At 35.5% G+C, this 12,736-nt stretch overlaps 2 protein-coding genes across 2 annotated transcripts; one reads left to right on the top strand and one right to left on the bottom strand.

The window, feature by feature from the left end:
* Positions 1 to 1,154: 1,154 nt before the first annotated feature.
* Positions 1,155 to 6,719, top strand: LOC141286708 (phospholipase A2, minor isoenzyme-like). Its single transcript, XM_073818793.1, has 4 exons — positions 1,155 to 1,298; positions 1,577 to 1,727; positions 6,298 to 6,431; positions 6,533 to 6,719. The coding sequence occupies exons 1-4, from the start codon at positions 1,250 to 1,252 to the stop codon at positions 6,652 to 6,654; spliced, it is 456 nt and encodes a 151-aa protein (XP_073674894.1). The 5' UTR covers positions 1,155 to 1,249; the 3' UTR covers positions 6,655 to 6,719.
* Positions 6,715 to 12,730, bottom strand: LOC141286707 (C-type lectin domain family 4 member E-like). Its single transcript, XM_073818792.1, has 8 exons — positions 11,694 to 12,730; positions 11,123 to 11,206; positions 10,801 to 10,884; positions 10,592 to 10,669; positions 10,425 to 10,463; positions 9,839 to 9,978; positions 9,644 to 9,756; positions 6,715 to 9,560 (listed from the first exon to the last, which is right to left on the bottom strand). The coding sequence occupies exons 2-8, from the start codon at positions 11,202 to 11,204 to the stop codon at positions 9,395 to 9,397; spliced, it is 702 nt and encodes a 233-aa protein (XP_073674893.1). The 5' UTR covers positions 11,205 to 11,206; positions 11,694 to 12,730; the 3' UTR covers positions 6,715 to 9,394.
* Between the last annotated feature and the right edge of the window lie 6 nt (positions 12,731 to 12,736).

Raw genomic sequence — 12,736 nt, 5'->3', positions numbered from 1 at the left:
GTTCAAATACACAAAAATTCTGAAAACCCAAAGAATTTGTGGGACCTGAAGGATTTTTCTGAAAAACAGTGGGCAGTTTATCTGTTCAGGACAAACAAGGGAGTCATGAACAGCTATCACTAAACAAAAACACAGCTGTGGATCATTCAGGTAACAAAAGTACTAAGAATTAAGTGTATGTAAACTTTTGAACGGGGTCATTTATAAATTGGGGGTTTATAAATTCAACTAATATTTTCTTTTGTGGACCATATGTAAACATCTTTTATGTGAAATATCTTATTCAGGTAAACACTGCAAAAAAGTAACATGCATGATCCCTCTTATTTTGGTAAAATAATTAACATTTAGCAGATTCTGCAAGGTGTATGTACATATTGACCTCAACTGTACTTAAAGTATTTAAAACTAGTATTAAAAATTGTTGTAATGCTGCATGGAAACTACTGTTACATTCATTTTTGAAATAATATTTTATGTAGTACACACTACAAAAAACTTTAGCCTTTATTTCTAATGAAAATATTTAAACAATTAAATTATGTTAATTTGGTCTTACCCCACTGGTAAATAGTTTTAAGCATAAATCTAACTTAAATGTTCTGCTTTGTGCTTGAATTTAGAAACAAAGTAAATAAATTCAACTTCAAATCAGTAAACTGAATACTTGTACCAGCTGTGCAAATTGCAAACATATGCTGACATTCCCAAAGATCAAACACACACATACACACACTCACATACACATAGACACGTGTACATAAATGCACTCAACCTTTTTTTTTTAATTTGCATTAAAAAATAGTGTACAAAATATACATACATTTAGATTTATATATATATATAGGTTAGGAGTGACGAGTATTGTGGGTATTGAGAGTATTCATTTCTTTAAAAGATTTTCTCTTTCCTTCCTCCTCCCCTCTACCTCCCCCTTCTCCCAATAATAATAAAAAAAATTTAAAAAAAATTGCCCACTGACAAGGATACCCACAAAAACCCTTTATTGATAATAATTGATAAACCCAAACCCTTTGATAATAATTTACAAAAAAAATGCACTCAACTTGCACAAATCTGTAACAGTCTCAGCAGCTGTATTTTTGGGTGCTTATGTATTTATTAACATATCCTATGTTTATGATTCACAAAGTTAGCTTATCAGTGTGTCCCACCCATCAAGGTTATATAAATAAGTTATAGACCTATTAATAATAAACCGCTAACACCTGTTCATCCAGTCTTCACCATGAACACCTTCCTGTCTCTCGTGATCCTGAGTGTGAGTCTGCCCACCTGTGAGTACACTTCAGATTTTATTTTCTATGCAAAGCAAATATTTAACATATAAAGATATTGAATATAATTAGCAAAACAGTATTTATTTATTTATTGTTGCTCATTTATTAGATTAAATACAGGTTTGGAATAACATGAGGATGTGAAAATTAAAAATTTTTACTTGAAGTATGGAACAGTTGACAATTAAGAAATACAGTCTGTTGTTTACATAACATTCATTGATTTTATTGCATCAATGAGTATGAAGCACTCACAAACTATCACTGTTCAACAGTGCTGGCGAGTCCAGACTACCGAGCGCTGTGGCAGTTCAGGGATATGATCATGTGTACCATCCCTGACAGCGATCCTTTACTGGATTACGCAGACTACGGATGTTACTGTGGACTGTCAGGCTCGGGCACCCCAGTTGATGCACTGGACAGGTCAGATTTAAACATTGGGTTACAGGGACACTGAAATAATCATTTAAATCAGTTTTGCCAGTCACGCGTCAGCCTGCTCTGACTAAACGAGCTAAACTTCCCGCTCTGAGAAGTTTAGAGCTTAATTTATAAATATTCAAAGCTGCATGTTGCACAAAAACGAATTCATTTTTGTAGGCAGCATGCATTGCGGAAAAAAAAAAATACGACAGCCAAACAGTTTTAAAGGGGTCATGACATGGATTTTTTGTTATTTTAATATGTTCCTTGAGGTTTACTTATGATGCTAATAAAGTTTTTTTTTTTCACAAAAAAATTAAAAATAAAAATGTGGAAAAATTAATATTTTCAACCCTCATTCTGATTTTTTTAAAGGCTTTTTTTAAAGACTTAAGTCAGTAATTGGCCACTGTTACTATTGGCTAAAGTCATTGCATTGAAAACAGTATCAACATCCCCTCCCTAATGCATGTTCTGAATGTTTTGAAAGCATAATCAAAATAAAACAGTAATTTCCAGACAAAGCAATATGAAATCATTTACTTACAGTTTATGATAAAGCTGCAGTCAAATTTAATACCGCTATAGTGTATCCAGTGTAGACAAGATTTCTGTTTGCTTCTGACGCGACGCATTCAGCTGCGTAAACCAAGTGTCAACCATTAGCGGCTGTCGGCTGAATGCCAGAGGGCGGGGCCTATGGTGATATGTTGCTTTGGAGGCGGTGTTTATGCAAACGACTCTGCCCAGCTTACCTTGCCCATTCACACCAAGAATGATAACTATATTTGCGTCCACACCAAGCGGCAACCTCCCGCTCTCTCTATTGAAACCAACACGGAAATAACTTAGACTGCAATTCATCGACTGGCTGCTAGAGACTGGCTGCAAAAGGAAGTCAATTCCATTGACTCCCCATGTTAAAATGCAGAATAGCAGAAAAAATATGTTTACAGCCTGGTACAAAAAGTGGTTTTGGTCTATATAGTTAGTTTTGCCCTTCATGTCAACTGTGAGGGGGTTCATTTTTTTATAACTCAGGCAAAGAGGCGGGACGTGGGTGGAGCTGGGTGCTGAAACCATGCCCACCTAGCGTGAAAGTGGTGACAGCAGCAGCAATCCACCTCACAGCTGAAGGGCGAAATTAGCTATATAGACCAAAACCACTTTTTGTACCAGGCTGTAAACATATTTTTTTCTGCTGTAAAGTTGGGCATTTTAAAGGAGAAGTCTGGTGTGATATTGACCTAAAGTGTAATGAATCATGATACCGAGTGTGAACGTACCTTGCATATCTCATCTCGTCTTGTCCACTGCAGTCCGAAATCTGGGGTCAGTTAGCCGATGCTCACAACAGGTTGTCAATGAGAGTCAATAGGGCATCGAAGTAGCCATGTAAATAAATCACTGTTTTATGCCATTTACGAGGCACAAAGTAGCTCCACACTTCATTGGTAGATTTCCAAGGGCCCTGACATTTAAAACGAGACATTGAGAACTCAGAAAAAGCGCCGGTAGTTTATTTACGAGAAGATTTATGCAGACAGTAACTGCAAGAAAACCTGATAAGTTCCTTCCTGCTCGTCACTCGACTTATCGTGACTAAATTCAAGATGGCGGCGACCGCTAAACTTCTTGCAGTTACTGTCTGTATAAATCTTCTCGTAAATAAACTACCGGTGCTTTTTCTGAGTTCTCAATGTCTCGTTTTAAATGTCAGGGCCCTTGGAAGTCTACCAATGAAGTGTGGAGCTACTTTGTGCCTCGTAAATGGCATAAAACAGTGATTTATTTACATGGCTACTCCGATGCCCTATTGACTCTCATTGACAACCTGTTGTGAGCATCGGCTAACTGACCCCAGATTTCGGACTGCAGGACACAAACCGAGATGAGATATGCAAGGTACGTTCACACTCGGTATCATGATTCAATACACTTTAGGTCAATATCACACCGGAGTTCTCCTTTAACATGGGGTGTCTATGGGATTGACTTCCTTTTCAGCCAGTCTCTAGCGGCCAGTCGATGAATTGCAGTTTAAGCCACTTCCGTGTTGGTTTCAATAGAGAGAGCGGGAGATTGCCGCTTGGTTCACACCAAGAGCGATAACGATAACTATAAATACAACGATAACTATATTTGCATCCACACTAGTGAATGATAACTGTCTGTTTTGTTGCATTTACACTACTTCAACCAGTAGATGTCCTCAGCATGCACGTTTCGAGAGCATCTAAACAGTGAATCTAGCCTAAACTATCTGATCTCTAACGCAGTCAATGTCAGGCACATGCACAGGCAGGGCTCAACCTGTGCAGAGCACATGCCCTTTTTGTAATTACACTTGGAAGTGCCCTTTTTTTGGGGAGTTTTTTTATATATATAAATCAATGCTATTGGTAAACTTCTACGTCTGTTTGTCTTTTTAACAAATATTTAACCATTTAAAGGCATTAAAAAGCGCATCTTTTAGAACCGCTCAAACTGTCAGTCAAACTTCACAACTCCGCCCCTGAGCACTGCTAACTTATGTCTATTATAAAGGTTCATATAATGTATCACCACACCGGTGTGATGTTGACGTAATGTGATGTCGTCATTTTAATGATGGACAAATTGCATACATTCGCTGGTCAAAAACCCGCGGTGTAACTGCATTTGAGTTTGACACAAATGCTGCCTTCATGTGATATGGGAAAGATGATGCTTTCCACTTGTGAAGTGGAAATTACCAGTGTGTCGTGTTCAGGTGCTTTTGTTGTCGTAGTGAAGAGAAACATGGAGTACTCGGAATTAGAGTTCAATTACTCGTTGATAGAGAGTTTGGGCTACGGGCTGGGTCATCTCCTGGTCCCAGTATATCATGCTGTCACTGGCGTATACTACAGACCGAATATAAAATAACATGAGAAAATTGCCTCCTTCAGAACGCTGTACCGCACAGCACCCTACTGGAGGCGAGCCACGACGAGCTAGCATCTTCTCTTAACGGTATTTTTAAAGACAACACTACGTATAAATAGCGGCGTTATTACAATTCTTTATGCCCCAGCATTATGGGGGCTACAAACTAACCAACTAAACAGCAGAGAACTTTTAACATCATGCAATGCTTATCATTCAGTATAGTTTTGTTGCTGTCCGCCATGTTGAAAGGTCAAAGTTTATCCCATCTCGGCAGCTCGGGTATCATAAAAAATGTCGAGCTTTCCAGTGGAAATTACAAAGTGAGTGGGTGTTCATGTGCAATTTCGATGTCGGATTTTGGTATTTACCATAATTACGATAGCACATGAAGGCAGCAAAAGCAACCGAGTGATCCTTGTCAGCTAGGTAAAATATATTATAAGAAATTTCTATTTCGAGTTTATCTGCTGAATGTGCTAATGCATTTATATATTATCTGTATAAAAGTTATTAAATACTAATTAAATATAATAAGAATATTATTGTGTGTTATTTTTTTGGTGGTGGAGGGGTTGGGGGGGTGCCCTTTTTTCAGTTTCAGCACATGCCCCTCAAAAGGTCTGTGCACGGTCCTGGTCAATGTAGTGGAATAAAAACAATACGAGCTCTTTTCTACTGCACCTTCAAAGGAGGCAGGACAATGTTTTCCAAACTAGAACTGAATTCCTGAGGTAATTTTATGTTTTATGTTACACTGTTTGCCGTGCAATGTCCGTTTGCTCCTCTACAATGTTGCCTGCTATTTCAAATGCACAAGCCCTTTAAATGTGAATGAAGTCTGATTAGCTGTCAGTGTTGTATCGTTCATCAGCTGTAAAAAATAGATCTGAAAGTGATCCCAACGATATTGTTGCCCTGTATCGTTATCATTATAGTTGGTGGTGTGAGCTCTGCTATTCTTTTAAATTTAAAACGATTTTTAGAATGTTATCTTTATAGTTAAAAGATAACTATCGTTATCATTCTTGGTGTGAATGGGCCAGGATCCAAAACGATATGTTTTCTGAGGGTTATTACAAAAATGCTATATTTATTGATGATCAGGACATTTTAAGTTATGAAACATGCAGGATGTATTAAGCATACAAATACATCTTCTGTATCAAAAGATCAAAGGAAATTTGGTTTCTCATGTCATCACCTTTTCAAAGGAGAAGTTCACTTAAAGAACAACAATTTACAGATAATGTTCTCACCCCCTTGTCATCCAAGATGTTCATGTCTTTCTTTCTTCAGTGGTAAAGAAATTATGTTTCTTGAGGAAAACATTTTAGGAATGTTCTCCATATACTGGACTTCTATGAGTTTGAACTTCCAAAATGCAGATAAAATGCAGCTTCAAAGGGCTCTAAATGATCCCAGCCAAGGAAGAAGGGTCTTATCTAGTGAAACAATGTTATTTTCTACAAAAAAAAGCTTTACGATTTATATACTTTTTAACCTCAAATGCTCATCTTGTCTAGCTCTGTGATGTGCATGCATACTTAGTGCATTCCGGTTCCATACAAGCCACACAAATATCCTAAAATATAATAATTATTGATCAAAAAGTGAATGTGACACTTTTGAATCATGTTCACTGCATTCTCTATCCCTCTAGGTGCTGTCAGGTGCATGATCAATGTTATTCTGACTCGTGGCAACATGATGACTGCTTTGGTATCTTAGACAACCCCTACACTGAAATCTATTCATTCTCATGTGATCAACCAGCAATGAAAGTCACCTGCCATGGTAAGATGCTTTTCTCAGTAGCTCTGTTATAGTAATTGAGGCCTAAACTGCATCTGGTTTGTGGCACATATTTGCACTGTTGATTTTTTTGTTTCTTGCAGCTGACTCGAATCGCCCCTGTGAGATGTTCATCTGTGAATGTGACAGAAAAGCAGCCGAATGCTTTGCACAAGCGGGTTACAACCCAGAGCATGAGCACTATCCTAGTGAAAACTGCAAATGAACTGAAACTCAATAAAAAAGTAGGATTGTCCCTGAGGTCTTATTAAAGACAGCAATGGTATATAATGTATCAGTTTATTTTTTCTTATGCCAATTGATATTTCATTCATAGCAGACAGATTCTTTAATATACGCAAATGCAATTAAAATTATTACATTTCTTTTTATATTTCAGTCTTTTTTCCAGTAAAAATGTCTTTGTTAGATATGAAGTATTAGATATTAAGACTCAGATTTCAGAGGATATATCTTAGAAGAATTCAGTTTTTAAACTGTATTTTCTTCCAATTGGAAGCTTGCGCTTAAAACAAATAAAAACATTTAGCCAATTATTTAAAGTTGTATATTCTCTATAAAATTTTAAAGTATTCTTATCTATTTGCAATCTCAATTAAAAGTGCCTTGTTCAAAAAATAAAATCTGTAAATTATTTTTGTAGTACATTTATATGCAATTATTGACAAAGAATCGTAATATAACCTCTTATAAATTAAACAAGCATACTGTAAGTATTTAAAGGAGTAGTTCACTTTCAGAACAAAAATGTACAGATAATGTACTCACCCCCTTGTCATCCAAAATGTTCATGTCTTTCTTTCTTCAGTCGTGAGGAAATTATGTTTTTTGAGTAAAACATTTCAGGATTTCTCTCCATATAATGGACTTCTATGGTGCCCCCGAGTTTGAACTTCCAAAATGTAGCTTCAAAGGCTCTAAACGATCACAGCCGAGGATAGAAGGGTTTTATCTAGCAAAACGATGGGTTATTTTCTAAAAAAAAAAAATTACAGTTATACTCTTTAACCTCAAATGCTCGTCTTGTCTAACTCTAACTATATATATATATATATATATATATATATATATATACACACACACACACACACACACACACACACACAAGGGGGTGAGTAGATTATCTGTAAATTTTTGTTCTGAAAGTTAACTACTCCTTTAAAACAAGCATTTAAAAAAATGAAATTTGAAACAAGTCTGTCACATTCATTTTTTAAATAATATTTGATGTAGTACACACTGTAAAAAAAAGTTGTTTTCTAATAAAAATGTCTAAACATCCTTAAATTCTCATAAGAAGCAAAATTTCCTTAGATAATAATATTACAAGAGACTTTATCTTGAAATAATGTTCCTAAGCACTTAAGCATAAGTCTAACTTAAATGTTCTGCTTTGTGTTTAATTTTAGAAAAAGAAATAAAATCTATTCAACTTAAAGCTGCAGTCTGTACGTTTTGCCTCTTTGTCGCCATCTCTGTTTAAAAAACCTGCAATTGCAGCGGTGTGCGGAATTATCTTCCATGCGTGGGTAGTGAGTCGGCACAGCTCCAGCGCGGATGAATCTAATGTTTTGAGGAGTACGTGTGGCAGTCAGTCATCGCACCGGTGTGGAAACTGTAGCTTACTTAGGAATCACAGATTGTAGCCTACGAATATATGATCCAAATAACATTTTTCACCCTATATTGTAATCTAAACAAGTAAGTAATAAGTCTGCCACGTTTGTTCTGACCAACTGAGGAAAAAAAGCATTACAATAAATCGCTCTACCAATGGTGACTAAATCTAACAATCAGTTAGCTCATATCACATCAAACCGTGCAAAGGATTGTTATTGTTATACTTTATTCTTAATAAATTATTTATGTTAACAACAAAAGCATTGTGTGACTATGAGTATAGTGAGTATAGTATAAGCGTGTGGATTTCAATTTCTGTACAGTCTAATATCTAATTGTCATACCATTCAAATTTCATATTAAGTAATTTTTTTAACCCAAAAAGCAAATTATGCTCCCTTCGAACTGGCTCTCTTTAAAATACACAAACCTACAAATACCACTTAAAGGAGTAGTTCACTTTCAGAACAAAAATTTACAGATAATGTACTCACCCCCTTGTCATTCAAGATGTTCATCTCTTTCTTTCTTCAGTCGTAAAGAAATTTTTTTTTTTTTTTTTTTTTTTTTTTTGAGGAAAACATTTCAGGATTTCTCTCTATATAATGGACTTCTATGGTGCCCCCGAGTTTGAACTTCCAAAATGGAGTTTAAATGCAGATTCAAAGGGCTCTAAATGATCCCAGCCGAGGAAGAAGGGTCTGGCAAAACGGTTCTTTTCTAAACACATTAACAATTTATATACTTTTTAATCGCTACACAGAGTGCACACAGAGCTAGACAAGACGAGCATTTAAGGTTTAAAAGTATATAAATTGTAACTTTTTTTTTTTTTTTTACAAAATAACCGATCGTTTTGCTAGATAAGACTCTTTTTTTCCTTGCTGTGATTGTTTGGAGCCATTTGAAACTACATTTTCGAAGTTGAAACTCAGGGGCACCATAGAAGTCCATTATATGAAGAGAAATCCTGAAAATGTTTTCCTCAAAAAACAAAATTTACTTTCGACTTAAGAAAGACATGAACATCTTGGATGACAAGGGGTGAGTACATTATCTGTAAATTTTTGTTCTGAAAGTGAACTACTCTGGTTGTCTGGTTGAACTACTGCCTACTTGCTCAAATATTGATTTTGGATCATTTTTAACTCAAAAAAAAAAAAAATACAGACTGCAGCTTTAATTAAAAAAAATATCCTCTGGTAAGTCTATTATCTTTCATTTTGTTCTCAAATAAATAAATCTTGTTTTGAGGATATTTCAGATATTTTCACTGGAAAAACAGACAAAAATCCGGCTTTAGGAAGTGATTTTTGCAGTGTTTGTCAGTGGCTCTTGGGTTTGCTCTCACAGATGTAGGGATATGAGAGAGTACAGTCCGCATCATTCCACAGCCTCCGTCTGCCCAGCGTGAAGCGAGCGTGAAGCTGCCCACAATCCTCACCATTCACACGGAAATCCCAGTTGTCTGGTTGACCTGCGTCCCAGTGTCTAAAACAGACATGTCAGCAGTTAGCAGTGCACTGATGTTTTGCCCAATTGACCTTGTCTCACTATTTTATATTAGTTCTTACTGCTCAGTAGTGCTAAAGTCTGTTCCATCTACCCAGCTCCATTTTCCCTCTTCTTTCTCAACAAGCCCAATCCAGTAGCTGTCCACCATCTTCACGATTGAAGACAGGAAGTCCTGGTTCAAAAAGACACCAAACTCACATTTAACCACACATAAGACTCTCGCAAATGATTGTGATGCTGTGTTCTTGTCTTACAAGCTCAGCCAAGTCATTGACCACCACTAAATGTGATTCTTTCTCCACACAGTTTTTCTCAGCCATTTGCCAGTTCTTCTTTGTTGAAGAATGAAAGTAGCATGAGTCTTTATAAAACAACCAGTCTTCCTCACAGGGACCTGGACAAGCACAGTTCAACACACATGTAATCAAAACACATCTTAAATCAGGCAGGTTTCCAAGTCCAATAGAAATATATAGCTAAAGAGTAAAGATCAGGGAATACAGCAGGGTTCAAAAGTCTGAGTACACATTAGATATCTGGGATTCATAATCTAATGAAAACCTAGAAATAACGTTTTAAGACTTCATCATGTGACTCTTTAATCAAGCTTAAGATCATCTCAAAGCATTCTGAAGAACATTATCATCAGGTTTACCACAAACTTTTGGAGGTTCAAGTGCTAAGAAACTAAATTCAACTGCTAACTCAAGTTGTTATGCTGATGATATATTTTATTATGCTATTTTATTATTATCAAATCATATAAATAGAAAGTTTAGAAGCATTTTTACTAGTGGTCTCAGACTTTTGGATCTCACTGTAAGTCATTAGGAGCCATACCTTGCACTGGCATCACACGCTCAGAAAAATGACCGTTTTCTGCGAGAAATAGATACATAAATTATTTTTAAACATGACAGCATTACATTACAATTAGTATTGTTATATATCGACACAACCATATAAAATTTAAACTTAAAAATACAGAAAAAGTGTACTTTACTTACCGAATTGCACCGTTTTGGGGGCCTTGAGGGTCTCTAGAGAAAGTCTAACATCTGCGACATCTTGGCTGACCTGAGAGACTTTTAAGAAGCATAATCAAACTCAAACGCTATGGTAAAAAAATCCTATGCATTTGAATCCAACCAGTTTTTTAAAATTTGACATCAACAAATTAGTGGTTGGAAGAATTAGTGGTTGCTTAACAACATACTTTTAATTCCTACAGCCAGCGTCAGTATAAACACATAGAGGACGAGAACACCATATAGAATGTACATCTTTCGGTTATGTCTACCTGTAGGAAAGAAGAAAAGTTGAAACGTACGAATATGAAACAAGCTTGCATTTTAAATTATGATGGAGTGGACAAGGATTTACTATGGTATTTCTATTTCACCAACTTATCTGGTTACTAGAAATGTCTTTCTTAGTATGGTTGGGAGATTGATTGAGGCAAAAAATTTCCACCAAAACACAATTAACACTAATATAGAAAAATTTGTTTCATTAAATGAAGAAAAAAAAAATCTCACCTGATTCAAATAAAAATTTTTGCCCAGTATGATTAATTTCTGCCTCAGGTGTGGTAAACCGGTCATATGATACAGATTCCATGTCTGAGAAATAAAGCAGGATGTATTTACTTCAAATTATTATTATTATTATTTTTTTATTTTTTTTTATAATTAACTTTTGTGCTATCATCTAAATATTGAGGTGTAAATAAACTGAATGTACTAAACCAAGGTTTCAAGGTCATGCGACGAACAGTTGAATATTAACCTCTAGACTGACAAAATATATCTGAACTTCATCCTTTACAAACATGGAAAAAGAGAAAAAGAAAATCACATACTGCTAATTCAAAAACACAGAAGAATGACAGGACGTGTGTATATCAGAGATTTATTAACTGAAATACATTAAATACACAAAACCATTTCAAAAAGACACCAAACATATTTGCATTACATTATAAGAGTACTAAAAACTAAAACATTCTCATTACCAAATCAAAGCAGGACTTTACTATGAAGGAAATACACATTAAAATACTCCCATGTACCAAAAAAAAAAAAAAATGTCAAGTGCAATGAATCTTACTGTTTATAGTGACTGTTTTTGTCAGCTTTCCCTCCTCGGTTGCGGTCAGTGTCCTGATGGCTGTTCTCTGTCATTCTGTCCTTACGCAACGACTCCTAACCATTTTCCAAGAGCAGTATCAACAGTCCTAACATCCTATTGGATTTTTGTGACACTTGTATCCTCACGTGTGTAAAATAAAACAAAATATTCAGTCAAGAGTGCAATTCTCTGATCTAAATGCTAAGCTAAGTGTTTGGATATAAATACGTTGAATACAGCTGGACACATACACTACCGTTCAAAAGAAATTTTAAAGAAATTAACACTTATATTCAGCGAGAATGCTTTAAATTGATCAAAAGCGACAGTAAAGACATTTATAATGTAACAAATAACTAATACATACTTGGCATACACCAATTATTCATATATTAGATGTATAAATCAACTGTTGAATTCAAAGTCAAAAGTTTACATACACCTTGCAGAATCTGCAAAATGTTAATTATTTTACCAAAATAGGCGGTATCATACAAAATGCATGTTATTTTCATATAGTCCACAAGAGAAAATGCTAGTTTAACTTACAAAAATGATCCTGTTCAAAAGTTTACATACACTTGATTCTTAATACTGTGTTGTTACCTGAATGATCCACAGCTGTTTTGTTTTGTTTTGTTTTTGTTTAGTCGCTTGTTTGTCAGTTAAACTGCCTGCTGTTCTTTAGAAAAATCATTCATTTTTCTGTATTTGAACCCTTTCCAACAATGACTGTATGATTTTGATATCCATCTTTTCACACTGAGGACAACTGAGGGACTCATATGCAACTATTACAGAAGGTTCAAACGCTCACTGATGCTTCAGAAGGAAACACGATGCATTAAGAGCCTGGGGGTGAAAACTTTCGAACAGAATAAAGACGTGTACAGTTTTATTATTTTGCCATAAAAATAAGTTAAATTTACCCTGATCTTCAGTGCATCAAGGCTCTTAATGCATTGTGTTTCCTTCTGAAGCATCAGTTTGCATTTGAACCTTCTGTAATAGTTGTATACGAG

Source organism: Garra rufa, chromosome 15 (genome assembly GCF_049309525.1).
Source record: "Garra rufa chromosome 15, GarRuf1.0, whole genome shotgun sequence".
Taxonomy (NCBI): domain Eukaryota; kingdom Metazoa; phylum Chordata; class Actinopteri; order Cypriniformes; family Cyprinidae; genus Garra; species Garra rufa.
Note: the sequence above shows the minus strand (reverse complement) of the source record. Positions and strands in the feature narration are given on the sequence as shown.